The 16,429-nt window shown below is 34.5% G+C and overlaps 2 protein-coding genes across 7 annotated transcripts; one reads left to right on the top strand and one right to left on the bottom strand.

Moving 5' to 3' along the window:
• Nucleotides 1-861: 861 nt before the first annotated feature.
• CCB4 (cofactor assembly of complex C) lies at nt 862-7,538 on the top strand. Of its 6 annotated transcripts, none has more exons than XR_015780783.1 (7): nt 863-1,260; nt 1,387-1,486; nt 1,565-1,638; nt 2,015-2,199; nt 2,320-2,390; nt 6,767-6,846; nt 7,166-7,223. XR_015780783.1 is itself a non-coding variant. In XM_088094348.1 (7 exons), the coding sequence occupies exons 1-7, from the start codon at nt 950-952 to the stop codon at nt 7,247-7,249; spliced, it is 939 nt and encodes a 312-aa protein (XP_087950474.1). In that variant the 5' UTR covers nt 864-949; the 3' UTR covers nt 7,250-7,538. The 6 variants fall into 6 exon arrangements, 5 of the variants coding, with proteins under 5 accessions (XP_087950477.1, XP_087950474.1, XP_087950475.1 ...); XM_088094348.1 differs by having other exon boundaries at nt 864-1,260; nt 6,763-6,846; nt 7,136-7,538; XM_088094349.1 differs by lacking the exon at nt 7,166-7,223 and adding an exon at nt 6,982-7,125 and having other exon boundaries at nt 864-1,260; nt 6,763-6,846.
• A 361-nt stretch (nt 7,539-7,899) lies between these two features.
• Nucleotides 7,900-10,237, bottom strand: LOC124823278 (glycosyltransferase family 92 protein RCOM_0530710-like). Its single transcript, XM_047295463.2, has one exon. It carries the CDS (start codon nt 9,920-9,922, stop codon nt 8,129-8,131), a length of 1,794 nt encoding a protein of 597 aa, XP_047151419.2. The 5' UTR covers nt 9,923-10,237; the 3' UTR covers nt 7,900-8,128.
• Between the last annotated feature and the right edge of the window lie 6,192 nt (nt 10,238-16,429).

Raw genomic sequence — 16,429 nt, forward strand, 5'->3', positions numbered from 1 at the left:
TATTCTCCAATAATTAAAATCACCATAAACAAATAAAACAATAGTGATTAAATGAAACATTATCTCATTTTATTATTTCAAGTGAATATTAAATGTGAGCTCTTTGCCTCCTATTGGTAGCTCTACTTTTTCATTATTTTTTATTTTGTTTTGGATTCAGTAGCTGCCAAATGGAGCTAACTTTTTTATGGTCATTTCTTTTTGCATCCCTATAGTTTCCATGTGTGTCTTTAAAAGACCAAATTGTTCCTATTGCTATCCTAAAGTTTTTTTAAAGGTAAAGTCAAATTTTTTATATTTCTATGAGTGTAGAAGAAAAATATGGGGTGCAAAAAGAAATCTTGACTATTTGACTATTATTTATGGGTTGAGCCCTGTTTTTCTCTTTACTCCATATTGTGGAGGTGCACGAAGATATTTTATTGGGTGCGGGAAGCAAAATCCCAGCCCAAAATCCACAACCCAATTAACTCGCAGAATCCAACCCAAATCAATTTCAATTCATAGATGCAAGACATTTCATTATAATTTTTTTTCACCAAGGCACATACTTTGGTAATTATTTAAACGTATTCAATATTTTTGAAAAAATTTAAATTATTATTTATATATTAAAATTTTCATTTGGTGTTTTTCCCTTTGTGGTCATAAATTCTTGACTACTTATATTTTGAAGTCAATGTTTTTCCTTCGTAAAATTTAAGTTAATTATAATTTTCTATTTACTTGACTAATAAGCCATGATGATTTGTTCTACTTAACATAATATAGTTCAAATAAGGTATATCTGATTATTAAAACATGTAATAGCAAACTTTAATGTATGAACAACTTTTGATGAAAAATAGCATATTAACATAACACGACATCAAGCATCTAAAAATCTATCCCAGCTCTTCGTCTCCCTCATCTTGAAAAAGTCCACGTCATCCATTGATAACAAACTTTGATGGAAGCGGGAACTGCTCCCACTCTCACTCTCACTCCTCGATTGCACACTCGCTTTCCCTTTAACACTTCCAATTCAAATACCTCATTTCAACCGCGCTTCACTCTTTCGTCTCCTTCTCCTTTATCTTCTTCTTTTTCCGCTTTCAGTTACAGAGGCCCCACTCCAAAACGCGATTTCCTCGCCGACTGGGTTTCCCAAAACGACGACGTCGTCCGCTCCCTCCCAATCTATGTCGGCTCGGCTTCCCTCTTCGCCGTCCTCCTCAACCGCGCCCTCTCCGGCATCGCCCCCGTCGCCGACGCCGGCAGGTACATCTCTTCTTTCTATTCTTAGCTCAACCAGAACACCTAGATTGAGGCTTGTTATTACTACGCCTTGTTTGAATCTGTTGTTTTCAAAATCAGTTTGGTTGTGACGAGTGATTGCATTTGCAGTTCGCAGTCCAGAGCTGACCTCTTGACTTTGGGATTGGCGGTTACCAATATTTTGACTGGCCTCGTTTGGCTTTCAATAAAACCTAAGTCTATAACTGTGGTGAGCTTCATTCTCCTCTTTGCGTCTCATTTTTTTTTATTTCAAACCTGTTTTTAGTTGTCTGGATTCTTTGTCCAGGTAAATCCTCGAGGAGTTGAATGCAAGAGATTTTGCACTACACTTCCTGAAGTTGCACTTAATGAGTTGCTTTGGTAGGTGCATTCGAGTTACTAAATCAGGTCATGTAAATTATTTTTTAATTCATGAGAATTCAACAAATATATCGCGAGGTTTACTATAAGTCTACTACTCATACACTGTCCGGTTTACTGAGATATCATATTAGCTGTACAATTCTTATCCAATTGTTCCAGTCAGTTAACTTTGTGAATGTGTAAAATGGTACCGCAGGGAAACCGGATCCTTGGCTTAGGTTTGATCAGGAGCTTTCAGAAAATAATAAATTTTAATGCAATCTGACATTTTATTTAATTTAATGGAAGAAAAATTCATAGTGATAACGGAAGGTGCTGCTTTAATAGTGTTACCTCCTGTTTATTGATAGTATCTTTAATAATCTGTTCTCAGGGTGTGGGAATCTCTGTCAGATGCCACTTGTTGTCGTTCGCTCGTTGTTGTTTATGAGAGATCTTGTGTACTCCAAATAGGTTTTGCTGCAGATTCTTCTGCTGGGAATGGTGAGGCTGTAAGTGTGGATGCCAATAAATTGATGCAAGGATCAGTATACGAGGGAGTTATGAAATCTGGTGCTCGTAAGTTTTGAACTATATGTGTTATCTATCACAGTTGTTGCTACTCAAATACAGTACTTTTCATTAAGTGAAGATGTGCCCTGGTATTTATTGAATTTTCTTTTCTTTTCACATGTTCAGAGAGTTACTTGGCAAATTTATCTCTTTATCCTGGAAAATCTGAGCTGCCATTTCTACCTTTAAATACTCAGGTATTGTTTTTGTATGTATTAAACTTGTCCAGTTAACTAATTCGACGTGTCTATGTTATGCAATATTACTGTGTCCTCTAACTAGTTTCTCTGGGATGTCTTTCAAAAATCATGTTGAAGCACAAGCTTTTGTCTAGAAAGAGAGAAAAATGGGGTGTGTTAGTATAATGGGTACAAGTGTTAGTCTTGAACCTAGCTTTTTGTCCAATTAATTCTGGGAGTCGATAGCTTGAATGACTTTTAATAGTTTTTGGCATCTGGCGTACTTGAGTTTTTGGAGTAAGACCCTTGAATAGAAGCTCTTCATATTTTAATCTGAATACAGTAGTTTTTATTTCAACATATAACACAATTGACAAAATCAGTACTTTTAGTCCTGTAATTTAATTTTGTTCTTCAGTTTGATCCTTTAACTTTTTTTTTTTTACTTTGGTCATCTATTATGTGTCTAACTAATGTTATAAAAGCAGTGTCGATATTGCAAAATATCTAGTATTTGATGTGATATGCACATTCCGCGTTGGAACGTTGCAACTCCAACTTTCGTGCTTCCAACAAAATCGGTGCTGCCAACGGTTTCTTTTCATTGTGCAACGTTCATATTTTTGCTGCAAGTTTTCGTAGTCAAAACCACTCCCGCAAGGCTCGGGATTTTCTCTCACTGAAAAAGGGTTTCACTGAAACCGCAAGACACGGGATTTTTTCCCGTTGGCTTCGGGCCTTGGACCAATCTTCGTTGGTTTCCCACTCTATTTAGAGTGGTTTTGTTCATTCCAAACAGACATTCTCTTGTTATCCTTTTGTTTTCTCTCCTTTCTTTTATTTCTTAAAATTATTTTAGTTTATTTTATTCTCTTTTTTAGAGATTTTTGCTAATTTTGAGATTCTTAGAAATTCTGAGAAATTTCTGGTATACTCTAGGGCTTGCGCAATACACCGCGTCCTTAAGAACAGTGACTTAAGAACAGTGACTCTACACGCCTTAGAAAATCCTTTGTTCATTGTCAGCTTTTACAACAACTAATTGGTCCTTTCCCGTATTTTTATTTAACTCCGTTAATGGCATTTCATATAGAAATGCGTTAAAAATAATGGTGTTCCAATCTTTATGGAGAACCAAACTACCAAAGGCATTGCTCTACCTTATTTCCAAAAGTAAGAGCACCTATTGGTATTTTGGCTTTATTTCTGACTTTGTTATTCATTTCTTATTATTGTGTCCACATAATATACAGTAGAAAACAAAGCACTCAGGATTCTTATTATATTTGTGTGAATTTGTGGTCAAAAGCTCATCACATGCGTAGTAGACATTGTCTGCATTGTTTAGGTTTAAGTAAGTTCATTAACGTTTGACTACCACTTTGGAACCAGCTCCTATTAAGCATATACGTATACTTCCTGCAATATTATTCAATCAACTTGATAAAATGGTAGATGCAAAAATGGCCATTACAGTTTATTGGCTGCGTAAAATTTACAAACACAGACAAGGTACCAGTTATGAGCACGGAAGCCGGACACAATGGTACACTAACATTGCGACACCTATAATTTAAAAAATATGGGATATATATACATACACACACATTGAACATGATTATTAATTATTTAAATTGATCATCAAAATTATATTAAAAATCATCTATCAAAAAGTTAACCAAGTATAACATTTCATCTAAAAACATTTAAAGAGAGAAGGGAAAACACAAAAGGTAAATATGAAATAAAGGGTCTGTTTCTTCAAAGGAGAAATGGAAACTTAGATAATAATTTTCTTACTTCCGACTTAAGAAAATCAGCGTATCTGTCCTCATGAACGCTGTGTTTCATGATGTCTGAGCCGAAAAAAGTCTTTTAAATTGGACACCCTAGTGAAGTGTGACACATGTTGGATACGGAGACAGAACATTGAGGAACCATGTCCAAGGCGCATAAGTGCCAATTATAACTTGTAAGAAGAATCCAAACATGCTGCAGTACCAAATTTCACACTACAGCATATTTGCATCAAAAATGAAATTTTACAGTAGCGAAAAATGAACCTGGTGACTTGAGAATGAAAATATGAGAAAGGATGCTGAAGAGATAATTATCTCTCAGCTGATTCGTGTATGTGTTTGAGTTCTTACATTAGAGATACAAAGGGAAAATATAAAAATCCTAAATGTAGGTGACAGATGGGTAACGCATAAAACGGTTTTATAGCTTTCCACTTACAAGCTAAACTATTCTAGCAAATATAACTATAACTTTGTAAAACCAAGTTCTTTGTGGCTAAATCATTAAATCAAACAATTTATTCAATTTGCACTATAGTAATGGCATTAGCATAGAAGAAAAAACTTTGGACGAGGTATATCAAGGTTAAAACATTAAATATATTCCCTATGACTATGTATTAATGGAAAAGGGTGAAATGGAATGACAATGTTCTGTTCTGTTTGGTGTTATAGCAGCAGGAATCAACTTAATCTTTAGTAAATTTCTTACCCGTCTGTTCTATTTGCAAACCCAGAATAGAACCTGAAATTTCAAAAAGTGAGCTGAGAAAATATAAAAGAGAGAAATTCGAAGATTGCCTTTAAACATTGAACTGATTTGAAAATTGAGAAAAAAGTGACAATTTTACTTCTAAGTGTTTCCCTTTTTAAATCAGCTAATGTTAGTTCTCCAGTACTAGTAATTTTGAATGAATCTTCTATTTCTATATCATCTCACTTTTTAAACTTTATCACTTCTATTAAGTACTACTAAGATCCTAATAAGTAACAAAAGTATTGGACCGAGCTTGAATAACAAGTTAAGAGTCACATTCAATTGAAAGGTTTGACCATCCTTTGGAGATTGCAACTTCAATAGCCAGAATCACACTCATCACCTCAACATATAAAACATTATGAAGAGAAACAACCCATAATGGAACTGTGACGATGTCTAAAGATACCCCTACAACCCTATACACTAGGAGAACCTTTGATCGCGCCATTAGTATTGCATTTAAACCAATGAGAAGTAACAAGAGGAAACCAAAAAACAAGAACATAAGACACCACCTGCCTAGGATGTATTTTTATTTCAAAACATCTAAGAATAATGAGCTCTTGCGCGTTGGACTTCATACAACGAGCACAAACTAAAATAAAATTTCTTTGACATAATTTACTATTTGTCTTATTCAAAATAATTAAAACTGCTTTGACATCATCTATGGCAAGTGCCCAACAATACTTAATAAACTACACGTTTCAACATCTCCCAACTAGACAAATATTCACGTTGGTTCTCCATTACTTTTCTCTTCATTGTCTTTTATCTCAATTCATAAGAAGCATATGCATATGCATTGCACCAATGGGAAGAGAAAGAATTAAGATTGGTAATTTTAACTGATAATGCTGAAATAATGATTGCTGAAGTTCATGAAGATAATATGGAGAAAGCTTTTCCCTACTATGGTAGAACGACCTATGCAAGTAAACGGTCTATATAGGGCCTCCAATTATTGAGTTCTACTAGGTTTTATAGTTTCACAAATTTACTCCAGTCTTTTATTTATTTTTGTCTTCCAAATATGTTGACTTGACTCTCCACATTTGACATTATTGGTTTCCCAAAACTTAGGGCTGATGGACCTAATTTTCGTGATTAGAATAGAGTTTCCAAAAATTTTAAGATAGTCTTGTCAATCTTGGGGACATTGCTGATTTTGCAGCAAGTGGTGATGACGGGAATTGATAAAAACTATCATGAGCAGTCATATCTATTGGATACATGTGTGATAAAAGCTCGTGCAGTAATGTATCACTTTAATACAGAGAATAACTCGTATTGCATTATATATTAGAATCAGAAACAGCTTTGATATGTTTTCCATAGTACATAACTGATGGAAGTATGTATTGGGTATATATTATAGTAAGATGTGCTGGGAGACGGCATTGCTGTGTACAGTTTGTGGACAAAGGATATAACCTTGTAAGAGCCTTTTGTCTGTCTGTGGCTATATTCCGTGTTATTTTTTGTTCAGCGTATATTTGATTGCTTTATCTATAGGTGTTCTATCAGTGTACTTTTTCGCAGCCCAAATTCTGACTGACATGCATGTGAAAGATCATATAATTTATCTATGTTCAAATCAGTTACGGTGAAGCATATGATCCCTTTCCTCAAACCTTGATAAAACTCTATTTATGAACATTTTTATGTTTATATAGGTCTTCTCCTTACCCCCTGTTTTTCCAGGGGGAGACGGGTACTATTGGGTCTATACCAACTGACCTCCTTTGTTATCAATGACTTTTTGTTGATTTCGTTAATATCTACCGTCTAATAGCAAAAGTTGCTCATTCGATCGTTATTATTTTGTTAGGCAGTAATTTTACAGCCACTTGGAGATAAAGGAATTGCAATTATCGGTGGTGACACGATACGAGGTTACACTGCTTCTGATCAGGTACATCTCAACCCTTTTTTTCATGTGATGCCCAAATTTATCGAAAGGATTGGATCCTATGGCATGTGAAATTAGATTGGGATCCTCTGTTTTCCGAAATATCATTTCAACCCTATTTAAGGTTTCGAATTTCAGTACAGACATGACACTAGACAGTAGTACAAGTACATTTGTAGGTCCTGCATATTGTTTCTTATTCTTTTGGACTCAGTGAGATGCACGTTTGTAGGTTAGTAGGTCCTGCATATTGTTTCTTATTCTTTAAAGTCAGTGAGATGCACGTATGTAGGTTAGTGGCATGATATTCAAATTATTACAGGCATGGATCACTTACATTGGAGAGAAGCTGGATTCTACCCTTGCAAAATATGTGAAGCATCACCCTCTGACTTCTCAAGATTAAGTTTAAGAGATTTGCGAGGTGGCCTCTCGTTCATGTTTTTACTTGATTTTAATGGAAATAAACCCTCGACCTTTTGCCGAGATTTTTAGGATAAGAGGCTCATATTGGTCGCATGTATATGTTATCCATTTTTCAAGGCAGTGCTCAGATTATTAGTCAGACTAATTGTATACATAAGCTCATTTCAGAGATTTTCATTTGTAAACATACAACGCCACAGTCTTCCATGTCCTTCCTTTCAGAGATATATAATTAATTCTGTTGTGGCTTGACCACAACCTTTTTTCCATTTTGTTAGCTGATTTTCTATTTATAGCTTACAGTCGTAGAGAATAAAAAATTTAACATTGACTTGCTGTTTATCATTACTAAAACTTCTATTGGGACAAGTTTGATTGGTTACGGACTTATGGCTAGTAAAATAGAGGGCAAAAATTATTGCAATGAAGCTTGATGTACAATAATAGGTCCACCAAACTACTGCTGACCAAACCCCACTTTTTCTTTTTAGAGGAAAGTGATATTTATCTAAAGGGCGCCAAGGGAAGAAATCCAATGTACTAAGCACTGTACAAACATTCTAAATTTAATATAAATAGACTTACCACGAATATATTAGTCTTACTGGATGTTATATACTTCATATGTACTTAACTAGAAAAAATGATAGAGAATTCATTCACATTGCTGCAAATATACATCTGTATGCGTCTGTTTCTTGTCTATAAAATCATTTAAAAAATAGGAAAAACAAAATTTCTGTAACAGAAGCTCCCCTCCCCTAAAAAACAATGAAAAGAATGAATGCTTAATACGTGTGATAATCGTGCTTTACATGGGTACCAGCTACCAATATGTTAGCACCCTCATTAGTATCCATTATAGAGAAGACCTTTCCCAGGGCATCAACCCTGTTGCAGGATCAGCAAAATAAGATAGAAGGAAGTCCTTCAGGCCAGTATCCCAAACCTCACAAAACTGAAGCCGCCAGTTAGGTGGTTCAATGGCTTCTGTTCCTAGTCCTGGTGCTCTATCCTTTGATCCTTTGTTCTGGTCCTCCTGCCAGTCCACCACATAGGTAGCAACCCTTCTGAAAAACTTGGCTTTGAAGGTCTCCCATACCTGGTACTTGTAGTGGTTTACGATAGCTGTACCTTCAGGCATGTTGTAGTACCTAAACCCCTCCCTCAGCTGAAAATGGTGCACCACATTCAAAAGACTGATGTCAAGCAAATCCGGCCGCACAATGGATTTGTGCCGCTCAGGGCTCTGAAGCCTGCAAGTGTACCCTAGTGTAACCCCTTGTTTTGGGGGTGAGTGTAAGCCAGAAGGCCCGAAGCTATGACAAGCTGTTCTTATCTCCGCAATGGATTTCGAAGATGAGAAATTGGCTACCACTGATTTCAGATAATTCTCACCAGGAACACCTTCCCTCAGGTTTTGATGAAATTCACTGGGAAAGTAGAAGAACTCATCAACATCAAAGAATCCTACCCACTTGCATTCCTCTCTAGCTCTCAAGGCACAGTGGGAAAACCCTGCCTCCTGAGTCTTAATCCAAGGCCAGGACTTTCTACTAACATTAAATCCTTGAAGATCAAGATCCTGAACAACCTTTTCAACACCATCATCACTGTTGTTATCATAGATAAACCAACGCTCCACTCCAAGCCAAGCATGGTACATAACCCACTCTCTGAGCGCAGAAGCTTGGTTCCACACCATAGTACACGCACATAACTCATACTTCCCGCTTTTCCTTTTTTGAACCTTACCACCACCAGGTGCACTAACTGTAGCTACAGAAGGCACAAGGACACGAACGGGGTGCCTCACATTGCCTCCCAAATAACTCACTGTGACCCGAATCCCTCGAACCTTATCCGGATTGTTCCGTATACTCTGTGGTAACATACATCTCACAACTTCTTGAGCCACAGAAACCGCCCTGGTATTAAGCAAAAATGCATTGTTCTGGTGAAAACTCTTGAGTCCGAAATGACACCGGATCCGGGTTGGATCGGATATCTTGTGGGGTCGGAGATTCAGCCCTTTCACGAACACCACAACGGTGTCTCCGTCAAGGATCGCCTCGTACGCTACCCTGTCCCAAGATTGAGCCGTTTGGTTGATAAAAAAACCCAAATTCCGGCGACCGACCTCACCGCGCCGCCGCAATTCTACGGTTTGGGAGCCGGCGGCGGTGTAGTTCGTCTGGGGAAGTGGGCATCTAACGATGGATCGAGATTCATCATAGCGGTCCGTGGAGAGGAGCGGTCGAACCTGAACTTGAAGGGGTGGAGCGGGAGATGAAGCGTTGGGGTGGAGCGTATAGTAGACGCAGTCTAGTTGGTGGAGTTGGTGTTGTTGAGGGGTGGTGAGGATGAGGAGATGGTGGTCGGGGAAGATGATACGGTGTTGGAGGGTGTAGGATGGAGCAGTGGGATGAAGGGGATCGAGAATAGAGTTGCTTGCGGAAGAGTAAAGGAGAGATAAGGTGGAGGCTGTGAGAGAGGGTCTGAAGGTGGAGGGAGTGAAAATGAAGAAATGATGGTGGGAAGACAAGAAGAGGAGGAAGATTAAGAAGAAGAAGCAAATAAAAAGTGATCTTGATGAGATGTGAAGGTGTCTTCCCACCGTGCGCTTCCTCTTCCGCCTTTGTTCTGAGTCCATCTTTTTGGGGTTGAATGGGTGGGTGAAAGAAGAGTAAGAAGAAAGAAGTAGTGGAAGGCGTCTGGGGAGGAAAGGAGAGAGAAGAAAAGAAAGAAAGAAGAAGGTGCAGCAGAGTCTGGAAGGGAATGTGGTAATGTAAATAGAGAGAGTTAAAAGGTCCAAAGGTAGTGCTGGGGGTGGTCTTAGGTGAGAGAATAAATTGGATTAGATTGCATTGTATGATTGTTAGCTGTATTTAGTGCTGTATTTTACTATTATTTATTACCTATCCTCATTATCGCGCCTGAAGCCAATGCTGCACTTTCCGCTTTTACTTTTTCTTCCTTACACTTACTATTCTGCACATCAATTATGCTTAATAAGTTCATCATTACAGTTTCCTAAATTATTATTTTTTTTATTTACCAGTTTTTAAATCATTACTTTCCTACTTATATTTATTCATATTCTTTCCAATATTTCTTCATTTTTTTTATATAAGACAAGATTTATTATTATTTTTCTTTACTCATAACACATGATTTTATTATTTTTAATGTTTTATCAGAAAAAAAAAACGTTTTTAGTCATTTACTCAGTAAAATGTTAGCAATAATAGAAAATAAGTTTATGATTATCATTACGTATACATAAAAGATTTTTTATCATTTTAACTATCTTTTGAATATTATTATTTTTAAAATATTTTAAGTCTATTTAAAAATACATTATTTTAATTTATTTATATCTGATAAAGTATAAGATTAGTCATAAATAAACCATATGAAAAATAGATATAATTAAAATAAATTTATTTATAAAATTAAGATGACAAATAAAAGTTTATATGAAAACAGCATATAAATGTCTAATATTATTATTTACATTTGTACATCACCTTAACTAATAGTTTTGCCAAATATATGTAATTTATTATATCTGTTATCAGTTAATTTCTCAGGTTTCAGTTATTTTGCAAAAACATAGCCAAAGGCTCCAAAGTAAAACACTTTTCGTGTACTTTTTATTATTCACAATTAGAAATTATGAAAACCATGAGTTCGTAAATAAAAAGTTTCACAAGTCTTTATGATTTTAAATTTTAGTTAACAGTACAAAATGTGTTAAAAGACCGTGTTACATTTCTTGTAAAATAAAACATGCTTTAAGTTTGATAAAATTACAGTCAACAGTTTCCCTTTATCAATTTACAAAAAGTGTAACATCCCAATAAATAGTAATTACCATTAATTAGAACTAATCATATTTACAGAATTAACAATGCAGTCTTAACTACAACAGCTGCTTAAAAGCCGAACGTACAAGATATACAGAGTTCGGAATCTAACTATAAAATATCAAGTTCTGGTCGAACGGTTTCACAAAACTAAACAACCGAACGACCCAAAAATACATCCAAAACCACTAACTAATACTAATAAACGAGCGCTCTACTGCTCGGCTTTAACCTCTACTTCAACAAGGTTGGCGTCTACCAAAATTTCTTCTTCCAACAATTCTTCAAGTGGCGCCTCTCCATCTGCTCACATCCACACGGATGATCATTGCATTGACAAGACGGACGTACATAACCAGTAGACAACACAAGGAAATTGCAAGGGTAAGCTTAGGTAATTTAATTCATACAACCAACATACTTTAACATATGTAATCAATCATACAATTCATACAGCAATATATATATATAATTGTCCAAGCATATAATAACTCATCCAAACTCTCACAATTAACGATTGTCCAGACTGTATGAATCCATGTAACCGCAGGCGTTCGTGCACCCGGGTGATGTAGTAACTGGAACCATCCATCAACTGCCACCCGAGGTTAACCCTATCAGTCCAAAGTACTCAATAGGACTAGAGTCTCCTGCCATTCCCATGCATGACCTACTCCCCTCTGCATGAGGACGAGCACTCATGGAATATCAGGATGAACAGCCATCAGCGATTTTACCATGGTCATACTATACAACTTATCACATTTAGATCATAGAGACGTTCCTCCTTGGAACACTCGTTCGAATTTCACAAACATTTATTCATCTCATATAATGTTCATCATTCCAAAATAAAGTAATACCGACTACCAGATAGATGAACAACCTGTATTAACACGGTACTCGACACTGTCGGTCGACACAGATGAATGGTCTGCATTACAAGGATGCTCGACACTGTCGGTCGACACAGATGGATGATCTGTATTACCAAGGGTGCTCGACACTGTTGGTCGACACAAATGAAGGATATGTATTACAAGGATGCTTGACGCTGTTGATCGACACAGATGGATGATCCGTATTACAAGGATGCTCGACACTGTTGATCGACACAGATGGATGATCTGCTTTACAAGGATGCTCGACACTGTCGGTCGACTCAGATGGATGATCTGCTTTACAAGGATGCTCGACACTGTCGGTCGACTCAGATGGATGATCTGCTTTACAAGGATGCTCGACACTGTCGGTCGACTCAGATGGATGATCTGCTTTACAAGGATGCTCGACACTGTCGGTCGACTCAGATGGATGATCCGTATTACCAAGGGTGCTCGACACTGTCGGTCGACACAGAGGAAGGATATGTATTACAAAGATTTTTCAAGAGAAGAGTAAGAGCGCTTGGTGTAAGACCGAGCACTACCCAATACAATTACTATGTGTAAGATCGACACTGCTCATTATGAGCTCTAAGTAAAAGACCTACATAGCTCATGCTCAACCAGAATCCTTCCCAAATGAAAGTATTCAAATTCAAAGAAGTTTACTAGAACACCAAACGGTCGAGAACCGTTTAATGTCGGACATACGTTATCATAAGGAAGTTGATATTCAAGTTTCACTTACATTCATTCGCTTCAAATCATGTATATTTCATATTCTCACGTATCACCCATATCATACATTTCAACCAACACATATCATATTCATCTAGTACAGCAACGTTCGATCAGGCATACTCAACCAGCATACATCTCATACATTCAGTTCATATCATGTCTACATACAACATACAAATATAAATTAAATTACTAAGCTTTCCTTAGCTGGTCTAGCAGTGAACTCCCGAATGCAAGGGTTTCGCTCGTTCCCTCACAGCTTTCTACCCAAAGAATCACTCCACAAATTCCACTTAATCTAATACACCAAAATCATAAACAGTTTCAGACCTCTAACCCATGCATGCAACCAGAATTTTGGTTCGCATGAACTAAATGGACGAATGTGCAGAGACGAGAACTTACCAGTTCAGATCTCAGTTCTGTTCGGTTCAGAACGACGCTCACGGCGCAGGGAATGTTTCTACGGTATCTGAAAGTTGATCGGAGGAGAAGAAAGTGAGTTACGGTAGAGAGAAGATGAAGGTTCTAGAGAGAAGGTAGAGAGTTGGGAAATCAGAAGCTTGGGGAAGAAGACGAAGCATGCAGAAGAGTGGGAAGAGTTTTTCAGAAAATCTTTTTCCCCTTCCCATGCAGGACGAACGTCCATTCTCCTGCTGCCACTTGGATTCCACTACCGATTTCGAATGTTCCAAAGTGACACTTGGCAGTTGCAGGCAGAGTGGGTGTGAGTGCGTTTTAAATGTCAGTGCACGTGTGGCGCGGTGCATTTAATGATGGTCAGAGTGTGGGGTTGGGTGCGTTTCTTAACACAAATTCTGAACAGAGTTTTTTTTTTTTTTTTTTTTTGGGTAATTAAAATGGGATTTGACAGATGGAGGTTTTTAAATTTTCGAGACCTTACAAAAAGTATCTTAAATTTATTTTAAAATAAAGAAATTCTGTGTATAGAATTTTTTTCAAAGTTTCCGCATAATCATATTTATAAAATGGTCGGAGTATATAAAAAACTAATTTACTTTCACTTGTCTTGAAAAGTAAAATGTTTTATTAAAATTTGCTTTATAGATGTTTCCAAGATTAAAACATTTTTGGCCTTAAATTTATCAAGTTAAACGAGGTAAAAGTATATTAGAGAGTTAGAGAAAGAAGTTATATTTAAATAATTTTTGTGTCTATTCTTAATTAATATGAACTGTACAGAAAAAAGAAATCCATTAAAATATTGTTTACAGGCACGCATGTTCTGTGGAATTTTAACGACAATTCAAACAATGCGATGGCTTACGACTAATCCATGAGAAAGAAATTGAAGACCAAATGAAACTGCCAACTGCATTGTTCACTGAGAATAGTCTTTTATGAATATTATAGTAAATTAATTAGATGATTTCTTTTACTCTATCATTTAATTACATATTATTTAGTATTATAAGTTTTAAATTACTATAATATTTTGACTATTTCTTTTTAATACTTTTAATCTTTAATCAGAATTAGTGGATCAAAAGGTTGAAAATATTCACAGCATAATTTAAATTCCATAAAACATAATCTGAGTTTTCCTAACAACTCAAACTTCATTAGAGAAAAACCATGTACAAATAGCACTCATGGATATTTTATGAATTTGGTGAAAGATTAAATTGATTACCCTTAATGGTATTAATTGACGAAAAAAAAATATAAATAAGTGATTTTAATCCTATAAGATGATAGGCACAATTTTTTCATCAAGAATAATTTAGCATATGTAACACTAGCTCCTTCATAAATTTCTGGATATTAATTTATTATTTTGTCACAATTTATAAAAAATTTCATAATCATTATTCATTAAGTAAGTTAAGAAAATGTCTCAGAAACTTAATTGAAATTAATTTATTAAATATCCAAGTTGAAGAACACGTTTCTTAGACTCTACAGAACTTATTATTTGAATATAATATAAAACTTTTTAAAGAATGGAATTCGGCATGTAGACTTTTATGGTTCAAAATATTAGCAACTTGTTCCATGGAATAAAAATAGGTGGCTTATGTCCTTTCCACCCAATTATTACTTCCTGCCGTCAATATATATACATCTTTATATTCTATTCTTCTTTCTTCGTTGTTCGAATTCAAAATTCCATTATTAAAAAATTAAATGTCAGAAAATGAGTCAAAATTTGAATTTCAGTAAATAGAATTCTCAAACATTAAAATTAAGGCTAGATATGAAAAGTTATCCAGAAAATCTCATATATTGAGAAAATTGAAAGGAGAATTAGATATTGAGAAACTTTGTATTTGTAATTTGCTTGGTACATTGTCCAAGAATCAGCAATTTTGTTTTCCTAGTGTCGTATCAGAGAAAGAGTAATGAGAGATTCCATGAATGGACAGAAACCTCTGCCAAATTCTTTGCCTTCTTCTCAAGTAATGCCAAAGTTTTGCCTCTAAAGATCAGAGAATCTCAATTTTTCCTGTCAAAAATTTGAATCACCAATGCATGCTCACTGCTTGTAATAATGTTGGTATTGTCTAACTTCATCTGCATACATACATTATCGTTTTATGCTAAATTCAACTTTTAACTGTCTTTCAACATTCCATTTTTACTTATTTTCAGCAATGCTTTGATATGAAATAATGGTGTCAAAAGTCTTTTTACATTGAGTTTTTTTTTTTAAGTTTATTTTTTTAGTTGGAATTATTAAAAAATAAATTTTAAATTTAATTCAATTTCATAAAAAATGGTTTGTTCTGTAAGATTTATATTATGAATTTGTACATATTTATTTATATATTATAAATTTTGATTTATATATTACATATTTGTACATATTTTTATTAAACGTGGTATGGTGTGTCAATACAGCATATGATTATATTTTGCCTTTAATAAGAATGTATACAAGATATTTTTTTTATATTTTGTCTTTATATTTTTATTAAACGTGGTATGGTGTGTCAAATAATTTTTTTTTGAGATATTTTTTTCACACTTTAGTTTGTGAGAAAATTTATATGGTGCTTTTTTATATCAAATATATATTTTTATTATCAAAATTTTAAATTTAAATATTCTATATTTTTATGTTTAAAATATTTTATTTTGTGATTATGCCATGTTGAATAATATTGTCATTTATATTAATGTATGCAGAAAAAAATTATTATAATAGTTTTTTTTATGTATTTTAGATTTTAGGTTTAACTGAAAATTAATTAAGTTTAAAAACAAAACTTCAAATTTACATAGACTAGTATATGATATGATATAATTTCATGTAAATTTATATAAAATATTTTATTCAATGTAAGTTTACATTTCATATAACTAGTTTTAAATATTTGACATAAAAAATATTATTTTGTATATTTTAAAAAAAGATTAATTGATTTTGTAAGTATGATTAATATAACATTTTTTAAGGTCAATAGTTTAATCTTCTGTGTCAAAAGTTAGTTTGGTTGGAAGGTTAGATTAATAAATATATAATTAATTAATCTTTATTTATAAATTTTGTATTATTGTCTATTTAATTATAACTTAAATTCTATTATTCTTGTTTTAATCAGAATAATATTTTGTTTTAAATTATTTCGTATAGTTCCTTAAGATCAAAATTTCATTTCATTTGTTCAATTATTGTAATAAAAATATAATTTAATTAAATGA

This window comes from Vigna umbellata, chromosome 7 (assembly GCF_029865625.1).
Source record: "Vigna umbellata cultivar VRB3 chromosome 7, Vumbellata_1.0, whole genome shotgun sequence".
NCBI classification, from domain to species: Eukaryota; Viridiplantae; Streptophyta; class Magnoliopsida; order Fabales; family Fabaceae; genus Vigna; species Vigna umbellata.

Bases quoted from the DNA above. Each gene is read 5' to 3' on its own strand.
- LOC124823278 (XM_047295463.2), bottom strand. From the start codon at position 9,922: ATGGACTCAGAACAAAGGCGGAAGAGGAAGCGCACGGTGGGAAGACAC.
- CCB4 (XM_088094348.1), top strand. From the start codon at position 950: ATGGAAGCGGGAACTGCTCCCACTCTCACTCTCACTCCTCGATTGCAC. The intron at 2,200-2,319 runs GTAAGTTTTGAA...TCACATGTTCAG, and splicing joins AGTTATGAAATCTGGTGCTC to AGAGTTACTTGGCAAATTTA. The intron at 6,847-7,135 runs GTACATCTCAAC...GCACGTATGTAG, and splicing joins GTTACACTGCTTCTGATCAG to GTTAGTGGCATGATATTCAA.